This window comes from Pongo pygmaeus, chromosome 9 (genome assembly GCF_028885625.2).
Source record: "Pongo pygmaeus isolate AG05252 chromosome 9, NHGRI_mPonPyg2-v2.0_pri, whole genome shotgun sequence".
NCBI lineage: Eukaryota > Metazoa > Chordata > Mammalia > Primates > Hominidae > Pongo > Pongo pygmaeus.
The window spans coordinates 79,162,574-79,182,947 of record NC_072382.2 but is presented as its reverse complement, the minus strand read 5'-3'; the positions used below and the strand labels follow the sequence as shown (position 1 = coordinate 79,182,947).

The window sequence follows — 20,374 nt, the reverse complement described above, 5'->3', positions numbered from 1 at the left end:
CTGCAAAGTTTGGTTTGGATCCTAGAGTGGAAAAGGGAACTAAAGAGAAAAGATTGGTGAGATGAGTTGGGATAAACCTAGGAGTTTGGGCTTAATCCTGAAGCATTGAGGCAGTGTTGAAAATGTTTACACTGGGAAGTTAGGAAAGTAAATATTAGTAGGATGGAAGGATCAGAGAGGCCCTGGGAAGAAATCATAATGTGGGTGACTCCCAGGTTTCGCACTGATGCCATTCCCAAAATAAGAAAGGCAGGAGGAGAAGAGTTCCAGAGGAAGATGATGAGTTCATTCTTGACTATGTTGAAGGTTATTGCAGGGCACCTGTGATGCTCTTGCAACCCCATCCCCACCTTGAAATCCTTCAGAGGCTCCCCGTTCCCTTTAGTCCTGGCCTGGCCTCCATTGTCTTCTCTCAGCCCTGCCTTCTAATGTGCTTGCTGCAGCCTGAGCAGCTTCGAGTTTCTAGAACTTGCCAGGTTGTGTTCTACATCTTTGAGCCTTCAACTAGAACACCATTTCCCTTCTCCTGCCTTCTGCCTGGCCAGTTGTGGCTCATCCTTCCAGACTCACTCAAGATATAACATCTCTGAAGGAGGCTTCCCTGACATTGTCTACCACCACCCCCAGCAAGGGCTAATACCAGCTGTCAACAGCTGCATACTCACCCCTACTTGACTGTAATGATTTGCATCCATGTCACCTCCTCCACTACCGTGTCATTCCCGCACCACCCCTCTCATTGGGCAGGTGGCATCTCTGTATCCCTTTTGCCTGGCCCAGATGGAAATTAGGACATCAGTAAATGTAAAATGAACAAATCCAGATGGGAGCATCCAACAGAGAGTTGGAAATTCCAAAAAAAGCAAAATGAAAGGCACCAAAAAAATGCACACAACATTAACATCTTATGTCTACCATTCGCTCCCCCCGCCACCCCCGTCCTCTTCCCTAAGCACTACATTATCTAAAGCCTAGATGTTCAATCATCCAAGCCCATGGCTGTTGGCTTGGTTATGTGTCTGTAATGGAACAGAAAGGGAGGAGGAGTGCAGAGGCCCAGGGAGGAGTATCAGTGAAGGTTTGGAGACTGACCTGGAATTCCTAGCTATCATGGGTACAGTTTACATGAGAGGAAGCCTGGCTTACACACCTGTTTCCTCTTTCTAAGCTCTGGCCCCTATTTTCTAACACCATCTGGTGGCCACATCTGTAAATAACAAACTCCTCAGGAGCTGAGAGAGCTTCTATAAGGCTCTCTCCCTGAGGTCCAGGGATTGTCCTCAGAGGGCTATGTATTACAGCCCCCACAAGTTTATATGTATATGAGATTTGCCTTTTCTGATGAGACACTCCAAGAGCTTTTGACCAGAATCTTAAAAACTCCTATAGCCTCCAAAAGGCTTAGAATCCCTGCTATAAAGGATTGATGCTTTTTTTCCCCAAGTGAAATCCTATGAAGAATCATATAAAAGCTAAAGAAGCAGACCTAAATCCCTGCTTGCCCAGAACCTCACCCTCCAATTTCCCAAAGCACCTACAGAGAACATGGAATCTAGTTTGAAAACCATTCTTGTGAAACGAAGGGCTTGTAGAGCATTGGGGCCAGATAGTCCCTTAGAAATCACTGTGATGTACTAGGTCCCACCTGAGAGAGGAGGCTTGGTGATACACACAGCACATATCAGTAGCAGTACTGGAACCTAACACAAGTCTCCCCTCTTGTTCCTCTTCTCTTTTTACTGCTTGCCTTATTGCCCAAAACCTAAATTTAAAAATGTACTAATCAAAACTTTTTCTATATATGGTTCCCAAACAGGAAACCCTTCTTCCTATAGATTTCTAGGTCTCTGGAAAGAGATCTTTCCCCTCAAAATGCCTCTCAACCAACCATAAGTCATGGTAGAAAATAAATCTAGAGCTTACGTTTGAATAGTTTGTTGTTTGTTTGTGTTGGGGCATGTGTTTTTTTGAAACAGAGTCTCATTCTGTTTACTAAACTGGAATGCAGTGGTGCGATCATAGCTCACTCTAACTTCGAACTTCTGGGTTCAAGCAGTCCTCCTCCCTTAGTCCCACCAGGAGCTAGGACTACAGGTGTGCAGCACCCTGCCCAGCTAGTTCTTTTTTTTTTTTTTTTTTTTTTTTTTTGGTAGCAATAGAGACTTATTGTGTTCCCAGGCTGGTCTTGAACTCCTGGCCTCAAGTGAACCTCCCACCTCAGCCTCCCAAAGTGCAGGGATTACAGGCATGAGCCACTGCACCTGACCCAAATAATTCTTTTTAACTTACAACATCAGTACCCATGGGCTAGTTTCACAGTGGCAGAATAGACTCAGAGAGATAAAATGACTTGTTTGCTGTTTCCTGTCATCAACTTAAAGGTTCTTTCCACTATCTCACAACATTTGTGTTCAATGTGCATATTCTTTGGTACTTAAAACATTGAACAAATAGGCAGTCCATCTGGCTTATTGATACTTGTTCAGGGAGTGGGGGTTATAACCCCTGCTATTAACTGCCATTTGGAGATGGGGGACGGATGAAGTCTAACATTGTTTAAACATTCATATACTAGAGTCTAATATCTGAACAACCTTCAAAATATGCTTTTAGTCACCATTTTACAGATGCCTAAACCAAAGTATAGAAAGAGAAAGTGCTTTGCCTCAAGGTCACACAGCTAGTAATTGTCTCACCCTCCTGCCCTTTCCCTTCTTTCTCTTTTAGGAGTGCCAGCTTCTCTCAGGGCACCAGAGCCTCTTTTCTCATGAGGAGTGACACAGCTGTACAAAAACTTGCCCAGGGCAATGGACACTGTGTCAACGGGGTCAGTGGTCAAGTCCATGGCTTCTATAGCCTTCCCAAGCCGAGCCGGCACAATACAGAATTCAGAGACAGTACCTATGACCTCCCCCGCAGCCTGGCCTCCCATGGCCACACCAAGGGCAGCCTCACAGGCTCCGAGACAGATAATGAGGATGTGTACACCTTCAAGACGCCCAGCAACACCCTGTGCAGGGAGTTTGGGGACCTCCTGGTAGACAATATGGATGTTCCGGCCACCCCACTCTCAGCCTACCAGATCCCTAGGACATTCACTCTGGACAAAAACCACAATGCCATGACAGTGGCCACTCCTGGGGACTCAGCCATAGCTCCCCCACCCCGCCCCCCCAAGCCAAGTCAGGCAGAAACACCTCGATGGGGCAGTCCTCAGCAGAGACCGCCAATCAGTGAAAATAGCAGATCTGTCGCTGCCACCATCCCCAGACGCAACACACTCCCTGCAATGGACAACAGCCGACTTCACCGAGGTCAGTATAAGTCCTAGCTGAGATTCAGAGGGAGGAGAAGGTAACACAGGGGTTCTCAATAGTTTGGTGGTCCTTGGTCATCCATGGCCGAGGGGAACTTATGAACCACTTAGGTCACTGATACTCAAAAACATAGGTGTCTTCTACCCAGATCCCTTACCAGTTGGTCCTCCAGCACTGGAGGCTGTTAGTAGTAGTTGTATAGCATGTTGAGCTAGCCCCGGAGAAGTTAATATTCTACTAATGGAGAATAGGCCATTCTTGATTAACCACAGTATAACATATTATAGGTTTAGAAGTCCAAATCATTGTATTTTATTCATTTATAAATCAAATCAAAGATTTAAAAAATAAATTCAGAAGATCAGTCCAAACTGGAGTGAAACCTGTGTGGACTAACAGACTGTTAAAGCAAAACGAGGTCTTAATATTTTCTAAATCATACTTGAATCTCTTTGGTTGAAGTGAAAACTTTTATTTGAAGTATCTAAATTCTATTGTTACTTGTTTTCCACTGAGAGTATTCCAACTCTGCATGTAACCTCGTCTGTATGATGAAAAAATAGAACAATATTAATTCCTTTCATTTTGCATCTTGCTTTATGGTTTGCAAAGCCTTTTCTTGTCCATCCTGTTGTTTAGGCCAGGCAGAGAGGTTGGTGAGACAAAACCTCCTTGTCTCCATCTCACATGAGGCCAATGACAGTTAAGACACTTAAATAGAGTTGCAGAGTCATTGTGCCAGAGATGAGACTCAGACCCTAGAGTCCCAACTCCTGGTTTAGACCTCTTTGCTGTCTTTCAATCCATTGACAATTTGAGCAGTCATATTGTGCTTTGGAACTGAGATGATAAAGACATACATAAAACGTGTTCCTGCCCTTCAGAGCTTACATCTCATTGGGAAAATAAAACCAACACATATAAATCAGGACAAGTATTGTTACTGTGGTGTTCAGAGAAGTGATGGCTGGGGTGAGCAGGACAGGTGAGTGGTATAGGAGTCAAAGGAGAGGTGTATAGATGAGGGTAGAGTAGTCAAGGACAGCTTCTCTGCAGATGCTAACACTGGAGCTACATCTAGAAGCCCAGGAGGAATTTTTGAACTGAGGAGTGATGTGTTCCAAGAAATTCCTTATCATTTGGGGTTGAGAGTAGTATCTTCTGGAGTATCAGTAAGACCTTGAACCACACTGGTGAGGGTATGGGGAAGTGTCAACACATGAATCAACCATGAGTACATATGGATCCTCCTTCCTCTGTCAGCTTCTTCCTGTGAGACCTACGAGTACCCACAGCGTGGTGGAGAGAGTGCAGGCCGGTCTGCTGAATCCATGAGTGATGGAGTCGGCTCTTTCCTGGTGAGTGTGGGTTAACCAGGGGTCCTCAGGCCGGCCTGGTTAGGTAAAAGGTCACACCTTATGGAACTAAAAGCACAACCCCAAAAGAGTGATGGCTTCTTCATCTTAGGACCCTGCCCAAGTTCTTGTCTCAGTTCAGAACCCTGCGTTGAGTCTTTGGACAAGTAAGATACAAGTATTCTAGTCTGGAAGAAATGTACGTGCTAAGGTAGACTGGATTACAAGTTTCACCAACCTTGTAGGTAAGCAGAGGATCTAGAATGCAATAGACCCAGGCTGCATGGTAGGGGATCTTCTAAGGCAGCAACCTTACCCACGTGTCCTCACGTGCAGGAGGGAGGCTGCGGTGTGAGACTTCAGGCAAGGGTGGTACTCACAGTCAGGCTAAGTGGCAGAATTATGGCTTGAGTGCAGGATCCCAGGCTGCCCTCTGGAAGATGCTCACCGCAGTTCTCCAAGGTGTCAGGCAAGAAGACCAAAGCCAGGCTTCAGGCCCACTGGAAAGACAGTGAAATCAGGTAACCAAGGCAGAAGCAGCTTAGTTGTATGTCACGGCAGATAGAGCAAGAGTTAGAGGAAGGCTATAACCGGGATTGCTGTATCACACAACTCTGTAGAAGCTCTGACTGCAGCTTGGTGGTCCCCTAGGTGCCTGGAGTGAGAGCCCCAGGTACTTAGAAACCTGGACTGGGGAAACACAACTGGCCCCAGACCTCACCTTCCAGAGCCAGGACTCCTAATATGCTCCTTGTTCTGATCCAGGGCCTGAGATGCTGACCTGCCAATGGTGAGTCTGGACTTGAGGTGGAGGGCAGGTCCTGAACCAAACCTACAGTCTATGGACTATGCTACCCACAGTGTTGGTCAGGCATCCAGAAAGCCAAGTGGACCCAGTCACCAAGAATATTTTATATTCTAGATTTATCAAAAATTAGTAGTGGATGCCAAAGGATCGTGAAGGCTTGAAGGGGCCCACAGACCTCATATATTCTTGTCTCCCACTCTGCTTCCTTTTTTTTATTTTTTATTTTTTGAAACAGAGTCTCGCTCAGTCACCCAGGCTGGAGTGCAGTGGCGTGATCTTGGCTCACTACAACCTCGGCCTCCCAGCTTCAAGCAATTCTCGTGCCTCAGCCTCCTGAGTAGCTGGGACTACAAGCATATGCCACCACGCCCAGCTAATACTTTGTATTTTTAGTAGAGAGGAGGTTTCACCACGTTGGCCAAGCTGGTCTCGAACTCCTCACCTCAAGTGATCCACCTGCCTCAGCCTCCCACTACTCTGCTTTCTTATTTGGTCTCCCCAAGGTCTCCCTTACAGCTTCAAAGTGTAGCTAACCCAGTAATGACTTGTCTTGCCTCATTTACAAAGTCTTACCCCCTTCCTGTTTCTTCTTGCTAGTAACAGCTGTATTTCTTTCACTGTTCCTCTCCCTAGCCAGGGAAAATGACTGTGGGCCGATCGGACAGCACCAATTCTGAAGACAACTATGTGCCCATGAACCCAGGTTCTTCCACCCTGTTGGCCATGGAACGAGCAGGTGATAATTCCCAGAGCATCTACATCCCAATGAGCCCAGGGGCCCATCACTTTGACTCACTTGGCTACCCATCAACAACCCTTCCTGTGCACCGAGGCCCCAGCAGAGGAAGTGAGATCCAGCCACCCCCTGTCAACCGCAACCTCAAACCTGATCGGAAAGGTAAGTCCATTCTTGCCCCTGTCCCATCTCTGGACAATGGCTAGGGACTCTTTCCATTTGCTCGGGGGTCATGTGGATCCTGGACTTGGGAGGTGTGACTTGGGGCAAATCACGTAAAATCTTGAGTCTCAGTTTTCTTATCTGTGAAATGCAGATGGTAATTCCTACCTCCCAGGTTTGCTGCAAAGGAGAGCATCTAGGATAGTACTTTGGCACATAGCAGGCATTCAGTAAAGTCAGCTTTGTGCCCCCTGCATGTAGACCAGGCAAGTTCCTGGTCTGCTACAGTCTCACTCTCCTGGCCTTGGATCAGTGGCAAGGATTCAAAGGGAGGAGTAGGATAGCTAGGCAGAGATAGTGGCCAACAGGGAATTCAAATCTTAGCATGTGTAACTGAAGCCCTCAAGCCCTTATGGCATCTACCTTCCTCCACTGTGGCTTGCACAGACCTGGCCAGGAGCAGCAGGGAGTAATCATGGTGACCGTCTACACTTCAAATATGGTCTCTTGGCTGGGCGCCATGGCTCACGCCTGTACGCCTGTAACCCCAACACTCTGGGAGGCTGAGGCGAGTGGATCACCTGAGGTCAGTAGTTCGAGACCAGCCTGGCCAAAATAGTGAAACCCCGTCTCTACTAAAAATATAAAAATTAGCCAAGCCTGGTGGCAGGCGCCTATAGTCCCAGCTACTAGGGAGGCTGAGGCAGGAGGATCACTTGAACCCAGGAGGCAGAGGTTGCAGTGAGCTGAGATTGCACCGCTGCACTCCAGCCTGAGCAACAGAGCGAGACCCTGTCTTAAAAAATACATATATGTATGTTAATATATAAATAGTATATATTTTTATAAATATTAATATATTTATTAATATATAAATATATTTTTATATATAGTCTCATTTTTAAATGAAGTCATAAATTGAGGGAGAAAAATCTGTTGCCAAACCATGTCCCCACTTCTGATTCTGAAAATATAATTACCGTAGATACAGCAGAAAAAATATATAATTTGGAATCTGAAGACATGACTTCAAGGCCCATCAATATGGGCAAAGATTATATAACCTCGCTGAGCATCAGTTTCCCTGTGTGAAACTGGAATGACTTTGCAGGCCTTTGTAAACATGCTCATGTGTTATATATAAGGTGTGTATGTGTAGCATTATTATTACTGGCTGATTACCAGACTTTCTTTTCCTGCTCCAGCCAAGCCAACACCACTTGACCTGAGAAACAACACCGTCATCGATGAACTCCCCTTCAAGTCACCTATCACCAAGTCTTGGTCTAGGGCCAAGTGAGTGCCTATGTGTGGGGGTGGGAGCTTGGTGTCGGGCCATTAGGGAAGATGAGTGATATGGTAGCTGGCCTGTGGGCCAGGACAGCTGGATTCTGATGCTAACGCTATCATTAGCTGATCATGTCTCTTGATGTCTTGTGGCTTGGTTTCCTCAGCTGTAAAAGAGAATAATTATACCCGCCCTATATCAGATCTTAATCTGATGGAGTGTACAGCTCTGATGGCTGAGGTCTGGGTGTGTGAGGGTCAGGGCCCAGCTGGAGGCTAGAAACACGGCAGCAGCCATGCAGCTTCCCCAGTGTTAACTCTTCCTTCCCACAACAGCCACACCTTCAACTCCAGCTCCTCCCAGTACTGCCGCCCCATCTCCACCCAGAGCATCACCAGCACAGACTCAGGAGACAGCGAAGAGAACTATGTCCCTATGGTGAGTCCTTCAGGCTTCGCTAGAATGACGCCTTTCAAAGTCCCCTGGGACCCAACGCTCAGTTCCCCACTTCCCAGCTTAGCTAACTCACCTCAGCCCAGGGACTCCTTGTATTATTCATGATTTAGTCTCCTGCTACAAACCCTTCTTGAGCACCTGTTTATCAAGCAGTAGGAGTTGTCATCAGATGTAAGGAAGACATGAGACCTGTCCCAACGAAGTCATGGTCTTCAAGAGCAGGGGCCTGCCTCTCATGACAGTGACATGGGTGGCATGATCTGTGCCCTTGGATAGGCAGTGCTGGAGGTATCTCCTCAGTGGTGAGAGGCATACGTGCACATAACTCACTTTGGTAAGGCCATAATAGAGCTATCAACACAGGCAGAGGAGGATATTTCTTCCCTGAGATTTCCATTAGGGCATAACTGCCCAGCACCTGGTAGTCACTGCATAGATAGTGAAAGAATGAATTAACCAACCAATAAAGCAGCTAACAAACAGAACACAGGACTAGCACCTTCTCATTAGACTAAGACTTCAGGAAAGTTATAGAGGAGGTGGTGCTCTGCTAGAGCAGGAGCCTGGGTGGACAGGATCCTAGAGCGTGTCATCTGAAGAAATGCGGGCTTTGTGCAGCGTGGAGATGAAGCCACCCTGTTCAGATCTTGGAGGAGCTAGGCGGGGGAGCAAGCTGCTTTGGGGTGACTACCCCACTCTAGGCCACAGCTGGGAGTTTCACAGGGGCTGATTTGGTGCGACAGAAGAAAACTTTCCAGTGCATAAAGGAAATGTGCTCCTTTCTTAAGCGCCAGCAAGCAAAGGCTGGATGTCTCAGGAGAGCCACTGTTGATGCGACTTGCCCTGATGTGCTATAAAGGAGGCAGTGTGGTACAGGGGTTAGCACAGGTTTGGAAGTCAGAAAACAGACCTGATTCCCATCACTCAACAGCTGTGCAACCACAGGCAAAGTCATTTCTCTGAAAGTAAAGTGAACCACAGTTTCATCTTTGTTTTAAACAATATCAACAGTAATCATACCTACATTACAGGATTGGCATGAGGATTAAAATGAAAACATGAAAAGTCCTTAGCATGGTGCATGAGTCAGAGTAGGGCTCAGGGAAACAGTGTTCTTACTCCCAGAAGTGTTTTTTCTGGGTGGTGGGTGAGTCTGTTTTCTACACTCACAGTTTTTTCCTCCTCGTGACAGCAAAACCCAGTGTCTGCATCTCCCGTTCCCAGTGGCACGAACAGTCCTGCCCCTAAGAAGAGCACTGGCAGTGTTGATTATCTGGCCCTGGACTTCCAGCCGAGCTCCCCAAGCCCCCACCGCAAGGTGCCTGGAGTTGAGTTGGGGGGGGGCAGTAAGAGCTCTCAGGGTCCCGGAGGCAGAGATCATGGAGGGCAGGGTGCCTTCAACACTGAACAGCAGCACTCAGCCTCCCTTCTGCTCCAGTACCCAGCTTTTATGATGCGTCTTTAGTCATAGAGTTTTCATCTAGGTCTAAAGACTCCTATTCCTGCTCTCAGAGCACAGTGCCCTCAGTCAAAGAACCTCATCAGTCAGCCCATCCCCCGTGTTGTAGAGATGGGCACATGAGTGCACAGAGATCTGATTGTCCTAAGGTTACAAAGAGAATCAGCAACAGATCCAGGAATGAGGATACTGCCTCCTGGTCCTGGGCTCTTGGGTGGGTCCCAGAGCCCTGCCGTCGATACATCAGCCTTCAGAAGGGACTTCCAGGCCTGGGAAAGCCTCCCTAGGAGGTATCCTTAGCTAAGCAGTCCAGACAGCAGGGTGCAGAGCTGTGCCTCAGCATGGTTCCCCTTCACAGGGTGGCGGTGAGTACAGCACGTAAAGTCCTGTGGCTGATGCTTGTTTGCACCTAGCAAATTCCTTCCCCTGGATGAGCGACCTGACAGAGATGGGTGGAGGCAGAGATGAAGGCCTGGACCCATCCACCAGGGCCAAGGAAGGGCCTGGGTCCTCCCAGGAGCTGGGAAGTAAGCAGGGCTGGCAGGTGCTGCTGCATCCTGCAGGAGGGATGATGAGTTTGGAGTCTGAGCTTTAAAGCCCACATTCAGAAAGAGAAGCTAGGCTCCTGAGGCTGGTCAGTGGCAGGCAGAGGCCATGCTCTTCTCCCCTTCAGACAGCTTAGGAAGATCCCGCGCCCACCTTCTTCCTCCCCACCTAACTGGTAACTCACAGCTACTCCCTCTTTCCCACTCTGTCCCCTCAGCCATCTACTTCATCTGTCACTTCTGATGAGAAGGTGGACTATGTTCAGGTGGACAAGGAGAAGACCCAGGCCCTGCAGAACACCATGCAGGAGTGGACAGACGTGCGGCAGTCCTCGGAGCCTTCCAAGGGCGCCAAGCTGTGATGAGAGGGCCACCGCAGAGCCCAGGGAGGGGCCAGGAGGCAGCGTCTCCAGAGCTAGCCCTTCCCATCTCCCCTCTCCCCTCTCCCATTGTTCCTCCTATCCACCTCCTCTCTACTCTGCCAGTCTCAGCCTTCAAAGCACTTGACATCAGGGACCCTGAACCCTTCCCCTGGGAGGTGAGGGCCTGATCAAGGCACCTCCTCTGCCCACTCGGGGCCCAGCTGTGATTTTTATCAGTAATGGCCATGCCTCCACCCACCTTAGTTAGGAGCTACTGCCAAAAAGCATCCTTCAGCCTCTTCCTGTCCTGTAGACCTGACTCTCTACCAGATGTTTGGAGGGAAGGGCTGGGGCTCTGAGCCAGATTCCACACCTCATGTTCAGTCACAGCCCTCAGCTGTCTTCCCTCCGGCCACTGGGCTACCTCTCCTTCAGTCCCAGAAGACAAGTGTCACCGACCCAGGGAGTCAAGGCCAGCAGACCAAAGTGGATAATGGACTTTTTCATTCCTGTTTTTCTTGGCAGGAGAGAAGCAAGGCCACTAAAAGAGGAGATGGTGGAGAAGGAGGCTCAGCAGTGGTCTTGAGGGGTAAAGGACTTAGATGCCCAGATGAAGAGGGAAAGCTGACATCTGCAGGGAACCCACTTTCAGGCTGAGGCCATGGCAAGACAGCTGCTGTGGGGTGCAGAGGCAGAAGATGAAGGACAAAAGGAAGGGAAAACTGATGGCCAACCTAGAGCAGCAAGGAGCAGGGCTTGGAGCTCAGGTGGTGGAGATGACAAGGACACTGTGGGGTCTGCGTCCCCAGAACTCTGGAGCTACAGGCCACTCTAGGCCCAAGGGCTAGTCCTCTTCCCCAATCCCCACAGAGGCCCCCGCCAGCCCCACCTTGAAAGCACCACACAGGGGAAGGCTTGGACCAAGCTGGGCGACCAAGCACATGGGGCAGGAACATATGGTAAAGGGGTGTGGAATATGGGAGGGAGTGTGGTGTGGGTGGGGGTGATTCAGGGACTGAGGGGAACCCTGGGACAGGCACAGGCTGGGCAGAGGCACAGGGCAGTGCAGGGGACTCTGCAGTGGGGTGGGGAAGCGAGTTTCTTTGCAGTGAGCAGTGCAGTGGAAGTCGGGCACAGAGGTAGCAGATAGATGTGAAGGCCATGTAGCAAGTGGGGAAATACATCCAAAGGGCCTGGGAGTGGGGGACTGCCAAGGCAATGCTTGGGGGTGCAGGGTGGAGCAGAAAGTGAAGGAGGGACACGTGCAAAGAGTGGTGTGCATGGTGGTGTGACATGAGGACCGTTCCTAGGATGGAGGGACAGCGGGTCAGGCAGGACAAGGAGAAAGCAGAGCAGAATGATGCCTAGAGGACCACATCAGGCATGGCCGACAGCTTGTGCCCATAGGCTGTGGTGTATGTCAGATCGCAGGGTAGGAATGAGTCTGGCCTGGTGCCGGCCCAGTGTTTCCTCAGCTCATCCACCCTCTGTTGCTCCCTAGCATTCCAGGAGCCATCTTGGACTCTCCTCCCTGGGCTTGAAAGGCCATCAGATTAGCAGGGACAGGGTGTAGGGCATCATCCAAGGTTCCTTCTCTGAAGCCAAGGGTGGGGGATCTGAATTTTTTTATGTTGATAGTTCTTGACTAAATTTTCAAGAGTTTCAGAAGCAACAGGACAGACCAAACGTTTCATTCTACCCTGGGGTGAACAGACCTTCTTCCTCCCAAACAATGACTTCCTGCCATGTTTGATGGGGACAGCTACCACTCTCCTCTGCCCCCACTCCCCTTTCAGCCCCCATGCACATGCATAGTTCACCAGACCAATGGCCTGGCCATTCTCTAAGTCCCATCCTGGAAGAAGTTATTTCCTCAAGAGCTACACCTCTCCTCCTAGCATTAGTTTAGATCAACTCAAGGAGTATTTATTAATGGCTGCTGTGTCCAGTTTCTGGGGTTAGGCACTAAGGACACACGAATCAATCATACCTTGTCACTGAACTTGATAGTCACAATCAGAAAAAGGACAAGGACATGAGACAGTGGTGATGGCCATCAGACAGAGACTTCAAATGCTGATGGAGGGCAGAGGAAGTACTTAGGGAGGTTGGTGCCAGAGGCAGGAGTGGGGTCACGATCAGGGAAGGTGGATTCTAGGAAAAGGGAGTGCCTGAGGTAGGCCTTAGAAGGGGATGAGTCAGAATTTTACAGAGGAGGAGGGCAGGGCTTGGGTCCAGTGGAGGAAGAAGGAAAGAGAGGCTTGGAAAGCCTTGTGTCTTGGGAACAAAAGGCCTTTCAGCATATGGGTCCAGCCACTCAGAAGTGCAGGGGCCATGCCTTGGTGTTCCAATAAGTGAATGGAAGCAGTGGTGGTAGCTACACTGGGCAGAGTTGGCAGGGTGCTGGTTCATTCTGCCCAGTCCTGAATGTGTGCCTTGAAGGCCCTCTACAAGGGGCCCCATACAACAGAGCTTTTAACTGGTGCCTTCCCTGTACCCGCAGCAGCCACAAGTGGGCCCAGACTATTGCAGCCTCCCATAAACATGTGAGCATGTTCTGAGTGTGCCATGATGTGAGTGGACCTGGCTGGAATCTTCAGAGAGCTACTGAGGTGTTCAAATCGAATCTCCCAAGAGGCTTCCTTCCAGCCCCCGATTCCGGTAACTACCAAAATCCCTCGGGTGCAAGTGTAGGGGTAGAGAGGGAAGGATGAGAGGTGAAATTGACCTTTTGAAAGCAAAGCTCCGGCTCACAAGCCCCAAACTACCAGCCGTGTCTAGCATATCCCCACCCTCCACCCACTACCTCCTCCAGCAAAGGAGTCAACTCAGTTGAAAAAACTGGTCCTTTGTTTGGGCCTATCCATGGGTCAAAGTCCACCTTTCCTGGGGGCCTGGCGAGGACTGAGCCCCCAGAAAGGGGATACCTTCCCGCCCACCACTGCTTCACACAAGCCCCCTGCCTGGGGCTCTCCAAGGAGCCGCCTTCACCCACTTCCAGCTCCACTTCTGCAAGGTTAAGTCAATTGAGAACGATAAGAAATAGGGAGATGGTGTCTCCTTAGGTCCTTGATCTGCCTGTCTGTGGAATGGGAGGTTGGATTAGCTGTGCTGAGGTCCCATCCACAGCTGGTGCTCAGCTGCTTGAAGGGGAGACTCCCTCCTCTGTAACTTCTTTCTGGGGGATCTGGATGGCCAGGGGTGGGTAGTACCTATCCCCAGTCCCCTCCTAGCTTGACTTTGGTAACTTCTACATTGGAAACCACTAAAGTATGCCCCATTCCTATGACAAAAGCACAACCACTCTGAAGTTACTGGAGCATGGGCTCAGCTCATCCTTCCTCTGGCCCCTTCTGCCATGGGGATATCTCGGCCCAGCACCCCTATCCCATTTCCAGAGCTCTTCCTTCCCCATCTGGGCCTTCATAAAATGCGGGGGAAGCCAGACTGGCCTCAGGATCTCTAAAGCCCTTCCGTGGGAGTCGTCTTTCTGGGACTCGCCCTGCTCTTTGGGGTCTGGGACCACAAGGGGCTACCTGCTGAGGGGGTCCCCAAGAGATCCAGGCTGTCGTGTGATTTCTGGTGGCATGTGTTGTGTATTTGTTGGCTACTTGTGTCTTGAAATCTAGAATTATTTCACGCAGAATTGTCACTATTTGTCAGGAAGAGAAAATGGGCTAGTGGAAGCCCAGTCTTGAGTTCTTGTCTTGTTACCATTTAAAATTGACATTTAATTTTCAAATCACTGTTGGTGCCTAATCACTTAAGTTATTAATTTATTCTGTTGTATTCTTTTTTTTTTTTAATTGTAACATATTTATCCGGTGGGTGGGGCAGGAATGTGTTCAAGTGGGTCATGTTTTTGCTGTGGTGACACATGGTACAGGCCTGGAGCTTGCAGGTCCCTTTCTACTGTGGTATTGGAGCAGGACAATAAAGTCCACTAGAAATGCACCCCAGAACCAGCAGCCGTGTCCATCTTGTCTTGAGAGGCTTGGTGGTAGAACCCATTCTCACTCCAGTCTGTTCCAATTGTTACTTTATTTGGAAATAATTGGGTATTTTTCTTGGCTGTGAATAAGAACAAATGCTTTCTACCTCAGAGTCTGTTGTAAAGTGGAAATTATCCTAGCATTTGCCAATCCATCTTTCTTAGGCGTCTAGAGATGGGTTCTGGGCGTGTCTGTCTGCTTGCACAGGTCACTTAGGTGTGACATCTTGAGGGTCTGTGACATTGGGCCCAAACTCCACACCTCCATCACAGCAGGCAGCCCCTGGGGAAGGAGGTAGGTACAGGCTTGAGAGCTGCCTCCCAGATGCATCCTCTCCACGGGCAGCATCACCCAGCCCTCAGTAAGGTCAGTCAGTCCATACCTTTATTTACACCACACTTCAGTAGAGGGCTCTTGGCTCCCTGTGGCATCTCACATGTCACTGGGGGGCAGGCTGAGTCCTGGCCTCCCCAGACCCCGTGAGAAAAACCCAGTGACCATCACAGCCTCTGAGTCCAAGGAAGAATGATCTCTTGCTAGGCTTCAGAGAACCTACTTTTATTTAGTTAAGAACATGGGTGTCTTTTCAGTTAGAAGGGGCTACAGCAGTGTCAGGGCACTTCACCCAACCTGCTGGTGGCTGCTGTCACAGCTACAAAGGCCAACTGCTCAGAGGAGCCCACTGGCTTCCTAAGAGAGAGACCATACTTCATGAGGAACATGAACACCTTTGCAGTAACATCAGGACTCTAACCAGAAGGGGGATGCAAGTGGTGGCTTCTCAGGCACTGAGGCAGGCTGGGGTGGAGGGGCTGTGGGGGGGCAAAGGCCTCCTGCTGTGAGGAGCTAGCCCCCATCATGCAGTGGTGCTTGGTAAGGCGGCAGGTCTCTGTTCTTCTCAGAAACGTACAGACATTGCAAGTACCCCCCACCCCCATATGAGAAACAAGAGGACAGCCTTCTTTGTGCAAGGCTTGGATCCTGCTGTGCTTTATACTGTACTTGATGTCAAAACATTAGAGCTGAGGTCCAGCCCTGTTTCCTGAACATCATCAGATCTTCCAGCATGGGGAGCCTGCTGGGGAAGGAGGGGGAGGCAAAGACCCGTGTGTGCCCACCTCAGCTGCTTCAAGTTAACCAGGACACTTGGGTGTAAAATTTTAATGGGACTGATCCCCAATGAAAGAGGACTTAGGTCTCACTTCCATATCTGAGAGAGTCTCTGTGTACCCTTCATCAGGCTGAGGACAAAGGTGCCATGAGCTGTGCCATCCTTCCTCTTGGTAGGGCCTGCCTCCACAGCTTCCCTCAGGCCCTACCTGGCTCCTGGAGGGAAGGGGTCAGGTTGGCAGCAGGTTCACATTAGAAGACCAGTCTGTGGAAGTCGCCACCATTGCCACCTGCAGGATTGCAGCCCCCTGGAGAGCCTTCATCCTCATCCTTGTCTTCATCAAAGCCCCTCCCCCAGTGCGGAGATGTGGGGAGTGCAGAGATGTAGGCTGCCCTGCTCCGGGCCTCCTTCTCCTGCTCCTGGGAACACAGATGAGAGGAAACTTTTAGAATTCACACCCTGAAGCCAGAGTACCCAGCACAACACCTTTCAATGTTTCTTCTAGTTCCTGAGCCAGCTGATACTAGGGTGTGACTAGCTGACAAGGACCTAATGTGGTACCGAGAGGTCTGGGGACTTCGAGGGTCATACCACACCACACGGGAACCTGTCTGCAGGCCTCATGATCACGAGGAATGGGCTCTGCATATGAGAAAGCCCATCCTCCTGCTGCCAGGAGGTCAGCCTCATGGCAATCCTTACCACCACCCTGCTTCCATCTGGACAGCATGGCAGAAGCTGTCCCTGAGAGCCTGACTCAGCCTCGGGCCCCTCCCTGGGCTGCTGCTGGTAAAACAGCACACAGGCTGTGTCCTTGGGGAAGAAGGAGGTGATGTTGCTGACACCTGGTCTGGTGTCCCCACACCAGTTGCTGTATTCCCCCCACACAAAACACAAACTCCAGGCACTGGCACCCATCCCACTGGTCAAAGCCCATGCTGTTCCAGCTGCTCAGTATGCCAGTGCCACCCTTGACTCTAGGGAGTCACAGTTACATAGGAGGCTCACGTGGGTAGTGGGACACCCCCCACCCCCCTGCCCAACCGAAGCATCTTCTTCCCCCTCAGACTCAACTGGTCCCTGTGCTCCTCCTTCAGCACACTTACTTATTAACTGCATTAATAGGGTTTTCTAGATATAGAATCATGTCATTATCTCATCCCAGGAGCTTAAGCTGTTAAGCAACTTCAGCAACTCTCAAGATAGACAGATAGATAGATACAAAAACCAATGTGCAAAAATTGCTAGCATTCCTACACACCAACAAGAAGCAGGGAGCCAAATCATGAACAAACTCCCATTCACAACTGCTACAAACAGAATAAAATTCCTAGGAATACAGCTAACAAGGGAAGTGAAGGAGAGGACACAAATGGAAAAACATTCCATGCTCACAGATAGGAAGACTCAATAGCATGAAAATGGCCATACTGCCCACTGTAATTAACAGATTCAATGCTATTCCCATTAAACTACCATTCACATTCACAGAATTAGAAAAAACTATTTTATAATTGATTGATTGATAGGGAGCCAAAAAGCCCATATAGCCAAGACCACCCTAAGCAAAAAGAACAAAACTGGAGGCCTCATGCCTACCTGACTTCAAACTATACTACAAGGCTACAGTAAGCAAAACAGCATAGTACTGACATAAAAACAGACACATAGACCAATGGAACAGAATAGAGAACTCAGAAATGAGACTCCACACCTACAACCATCTTCAACAAACCTGACAAAAACAAGCAATGGGTAAAAGATTCCCTATTTAATAAATGTTGCTGGAAGAACTGGCTAGCCATAGGCAGAATATTGAAATTCAACCCCCTCCTTATACAAAAAATTCACTCAAGATGGATTAAAGACTTAAATGTAAAACCCAAAGGTATTAAACCCCTAGAAGAAAATCTAGGAAATATCATTCAGGACATAGGCATAGGCAAAGATTTAATGATGGAAACATCAAAAGCAATTGCAACAAAAGCAATTGCAACAAAAGCAAACAATGACAAATAGGATCTAATTAAAGAGCTTATGCAGAGTACAAGAAACTATCATCAGAGTAGACAGACAACCTACAGAATGAAAGAAAATTTTTGCAAACTACCCATCTGACGTTAAGTCCGACCTCCAGAGTCTACATGGAACTTTAATGTCCAAGAAAAAAACAACCCCATTAAAAAGTGGACAAAGGACATGAACAAACACTTCTCAAAAGACATTCATGTGGCCAACAAATATATGAAAAATTCAACATCACTGACCATTAGAGAAATCAAAACCACAATGAGATACCATCTCACGCAAGCCAGAATGGTGATTTTTAAAAAGTCAGGAAACAACAGGTGCTGGTGAGGTTGCAGAGAAATAGGAATACCTTTACACTGTTGGTGGGAGTGTAAATTAATTCAACCATCATGGAAGACAGTGTGGCAATTCCTCAAAGACCTAGAGGCAGAAATACCATTTGACCCAGCATTCCCATTACTGGCTATACACCCAAAAGAATATAAATCATTCTATTACAAAGATACATGCACATGTATGTTCACTGCAGCACATTTCACAATAGCAAAGACACGGAATCAACCCAAATGCCCGTCAATGATAAGAACGGATAAAGAAAATGTGGCACATATACACCACAGAATACTATGCAGCCATAAAAAGGAACAAGATCATGTCCTTTGCAGGGACATGGATGGAGCTGGAAGCCATTATCCTCAGCATATTAACGCAGAAACAGAAAACCAAATACCGCATGCTCTTACTCATAAGTGGGAGCTGAACAATGAGAATACATGGACACCTGGTGGGGATGGGAGGGGAACAACACCCACTAGGGCCTGTTGGGGGGTGGCGGGGGAGGGAGAGCTTCAGGAAGAATAGCTAACAGATACGGGGCTTAATACTTAGGTGATGGGTTGATCTGTGCAGCAAACCACCATGGCACACGTTTAACAAATCTGCACATTCTGCACATGTACCCTGGAACTTAAAGAAAAAATAAACTGCGTCATTCATTATTCAGTGTCTGTTACTTTGAAGTAAGGGGTTAGGTCTGTCTGGGCCACCGGTATATACCCAGCACTGAGCAACAGATGAATGGGATATTAAAAAGAGGGGAAATGACTTATCTAAGCCAGTAGTGGGACTGGACTCCCTCCACCAGGAGATCAGATCAAAGGCCCCACGGCTCAGCTTACCTGTAGGTAAAGGATGTTGTCTTTGGAAATGGCTTCCATCAAGTCCTTGTGCAGGGTGGGCTCTGTCCGGACTCTAGAAGAGCCCGACTCAGCCTCGGGCCCCTCCCTGGGCCGCTGCCGGTAAAACAGCACATAGGCTGTGTCCTTGGGGAAGAAGGAGGTGACGTTGCTGACAGATTCGAAGGAAGAGAAGGACACCCGAGTGTCATTGAAAAGGTACCACTGGTTCTCGGGCTCTGGCCTATCGGCAGTTCCCAGAGAAGGGGCAGGGCGGGCAGCGCCCTCACGGGCATAGCAGTAGTAGTGACCACTCTCCGAAGACACTCCAGAGTGCACCACCACACTGCAGAGGTCATAGGCCTGGCCACGGCCACCAGCCAGTGGCAGGCGGAGCAGCAGGGGGATGGAGACGTCATCCAGGATCTTGCGGCGCCGCATGGTGCGCAGGTCGAAGGAGAAGCGCAGCAGTGTGAGGATGAGGTAGCGCGGCCCTTGGCTCAGCTCCACCACCTTCTCGGCATCCTGCAGGGAGGCACACGACTCGCAGTAGTAGCGGTTTTCTGCTGTCAGCTTCTCAGGGGACAGGAAGTAGTTAACCAGGTCCAGGACGGAACGGGAGCCCTCGGAGCCACATGTCTGCTCCCCGGAGGGGATGGCAGCATCCAGGTGGGTCCCCACTCCCAGGCTGTCTTCTTCCTTTTCCTGCTGAGCCTCCTTTTCTGTCTCCTTCTCCACCTTCTCTTCTTCCTCTTCCACCTCCTCTTCTTTCTCCCTCTCTTCTTCCCCTCTGGTGCTTTCCTCCTCCTCCCCCACTTCTTCCTTCTCCGTTCTCTCCTCCTTCCTTTCTTCCTCCCTCTCTACCTTTTCCTCCCGACTGCTCTGCCCACCAGCTTCCTTGGAGTCCAGGCCTTCAATGTACAGGTTGGTGGGGTGGGTGTCCCCTGTGATGCAGTGTTTCCTTTGCCTCCGAGGACCCACCCTGCCTGGCCCCTGTGCACTGGTTGGTGGGGGCAACTCCCGGGCTGTGATGTCTTCTGTAGGGCGCATCACAGAGCCCAGGCGGCGGCGGCGACAGCGCTCAGGTGGAGGAAAGGCGAGAGAGAGGTCCGTGAAGGCCTCCTCCCGGGAGGAGACATTGAGGCAGCAGAGACAGCAGATCCGAGTCACTATCTTGCCTCCAAACATTTTTTCCACGGAGGTTGAACTTGGGGCCAGGGGCTCCTCGGGCGGAGAGGGCGAGCTGGACTGCTTGAGTTTCTGGCAGATCCTTGTGCCCGTTTTCTCCTCTTCGTGCAGCCTGGGGCAGAGAGCACACAGTCACTATATGTACATGTGGGTCCCCTTCCGGGGCACTCAGCTTATCCATGCCCATTTACCTTCCCCAACAGCCACACATTGAGACAGACACACACACACACCAAACACCCACACATCCATGTACATGCTCACAACAGCACGCTTGCTACACTCACCCACACGCCCTACATAAAGACTTGCTGGAGCTATGTAATGTGCTCCCATGGCAGTGACAAAGATGCACAGCCCGGTGTGCAGACGTACACAATGACCTCCCA

At 49.5% G+C, this 20,374-nt stretch overlaps 2 protein-coding genes across 15 annotated transcripts in view; one reads left to right on the top strand and one right to left on the bottom strand.

Moving 5' to 3' along the window:
• The window catches only part of GAB2 (GRB2 associated binding protein 2), a 206,124-nt gene extending 191,674 nt beyond the window's left edge, over nt 1-14,450 (top strand). The window contains exons 4-11 of one of the 4 annotated variants that reach the window (XM_063672117.1): nt 2,728-3,314; nt 4,581-4,675; nt 6,114-6,378; nt 7,584-7,674; nt 8,002-8,104; nt 9,315-9,440; nt 10,345-11,447; nt 12,992-14,450. In XM_063672117.1, coding sequence (XP_063528187.1) covers nt 2,728-3,314; nt 4,581-4,675; nt 6,114-6,378; nt 7,584-7,674; nt 8,002-8,104; nt 9,315-9,440; nt 10,345-10,488 — 1,411 coding nt within the window. In that variant the 3' untranslated portion in view covers nt 10,489-11,447; nt 12,992-14,450. Of the gene's footprint in view, nt 1-2,727; nt 3,315-4,580; nt 4,676-6,113; nt 6,379-7,583; nt 7,675-7,998; nt 8,105-9,314; nt 9,441-10,344 lie in introns of all 4 variants that reach the window. The other 3 variants (XM_063672116.1, XM_054437868.2, XM_063672115.1) reach the window with 3 other exon arrangements.
• The window catches only part of USP35 (ubiquitin specific peptidase 35), a 37,164-nt gene continuing 20,395 nt past the window's right edge, over nt 3,606-20,374 (bottom strand). For 7 of the 11 annotated variants that reach the window (XM_054437861.2, XM_054437864.2, XM_063672111.1 and 4 more), the window contains 2 exons: nt 18,801-20,097; nt 15,023-16,010 (listed from right to left, as the gene is read on the bottom strand). In XM_054437861.2, the coding sequence (XP_054293836.2) occupies nt 15,843-16,010; nt 18,801-20,097 (1,465 nt within the window). In that variant the 3' untranslated portion in view covers nt 15,023-15,842. Of the gene's footprint in view, nt 5,173-14,277; nt 14,763-15,022; nt 16,011-18,800; nt 20,098-20,374 lie in introns of those variants that run through there. The other 4 variants (XM_054437862.2, XM_063672112.1, XR_010127709.1 and 1 more) reach the window with 3 other exon arrangements.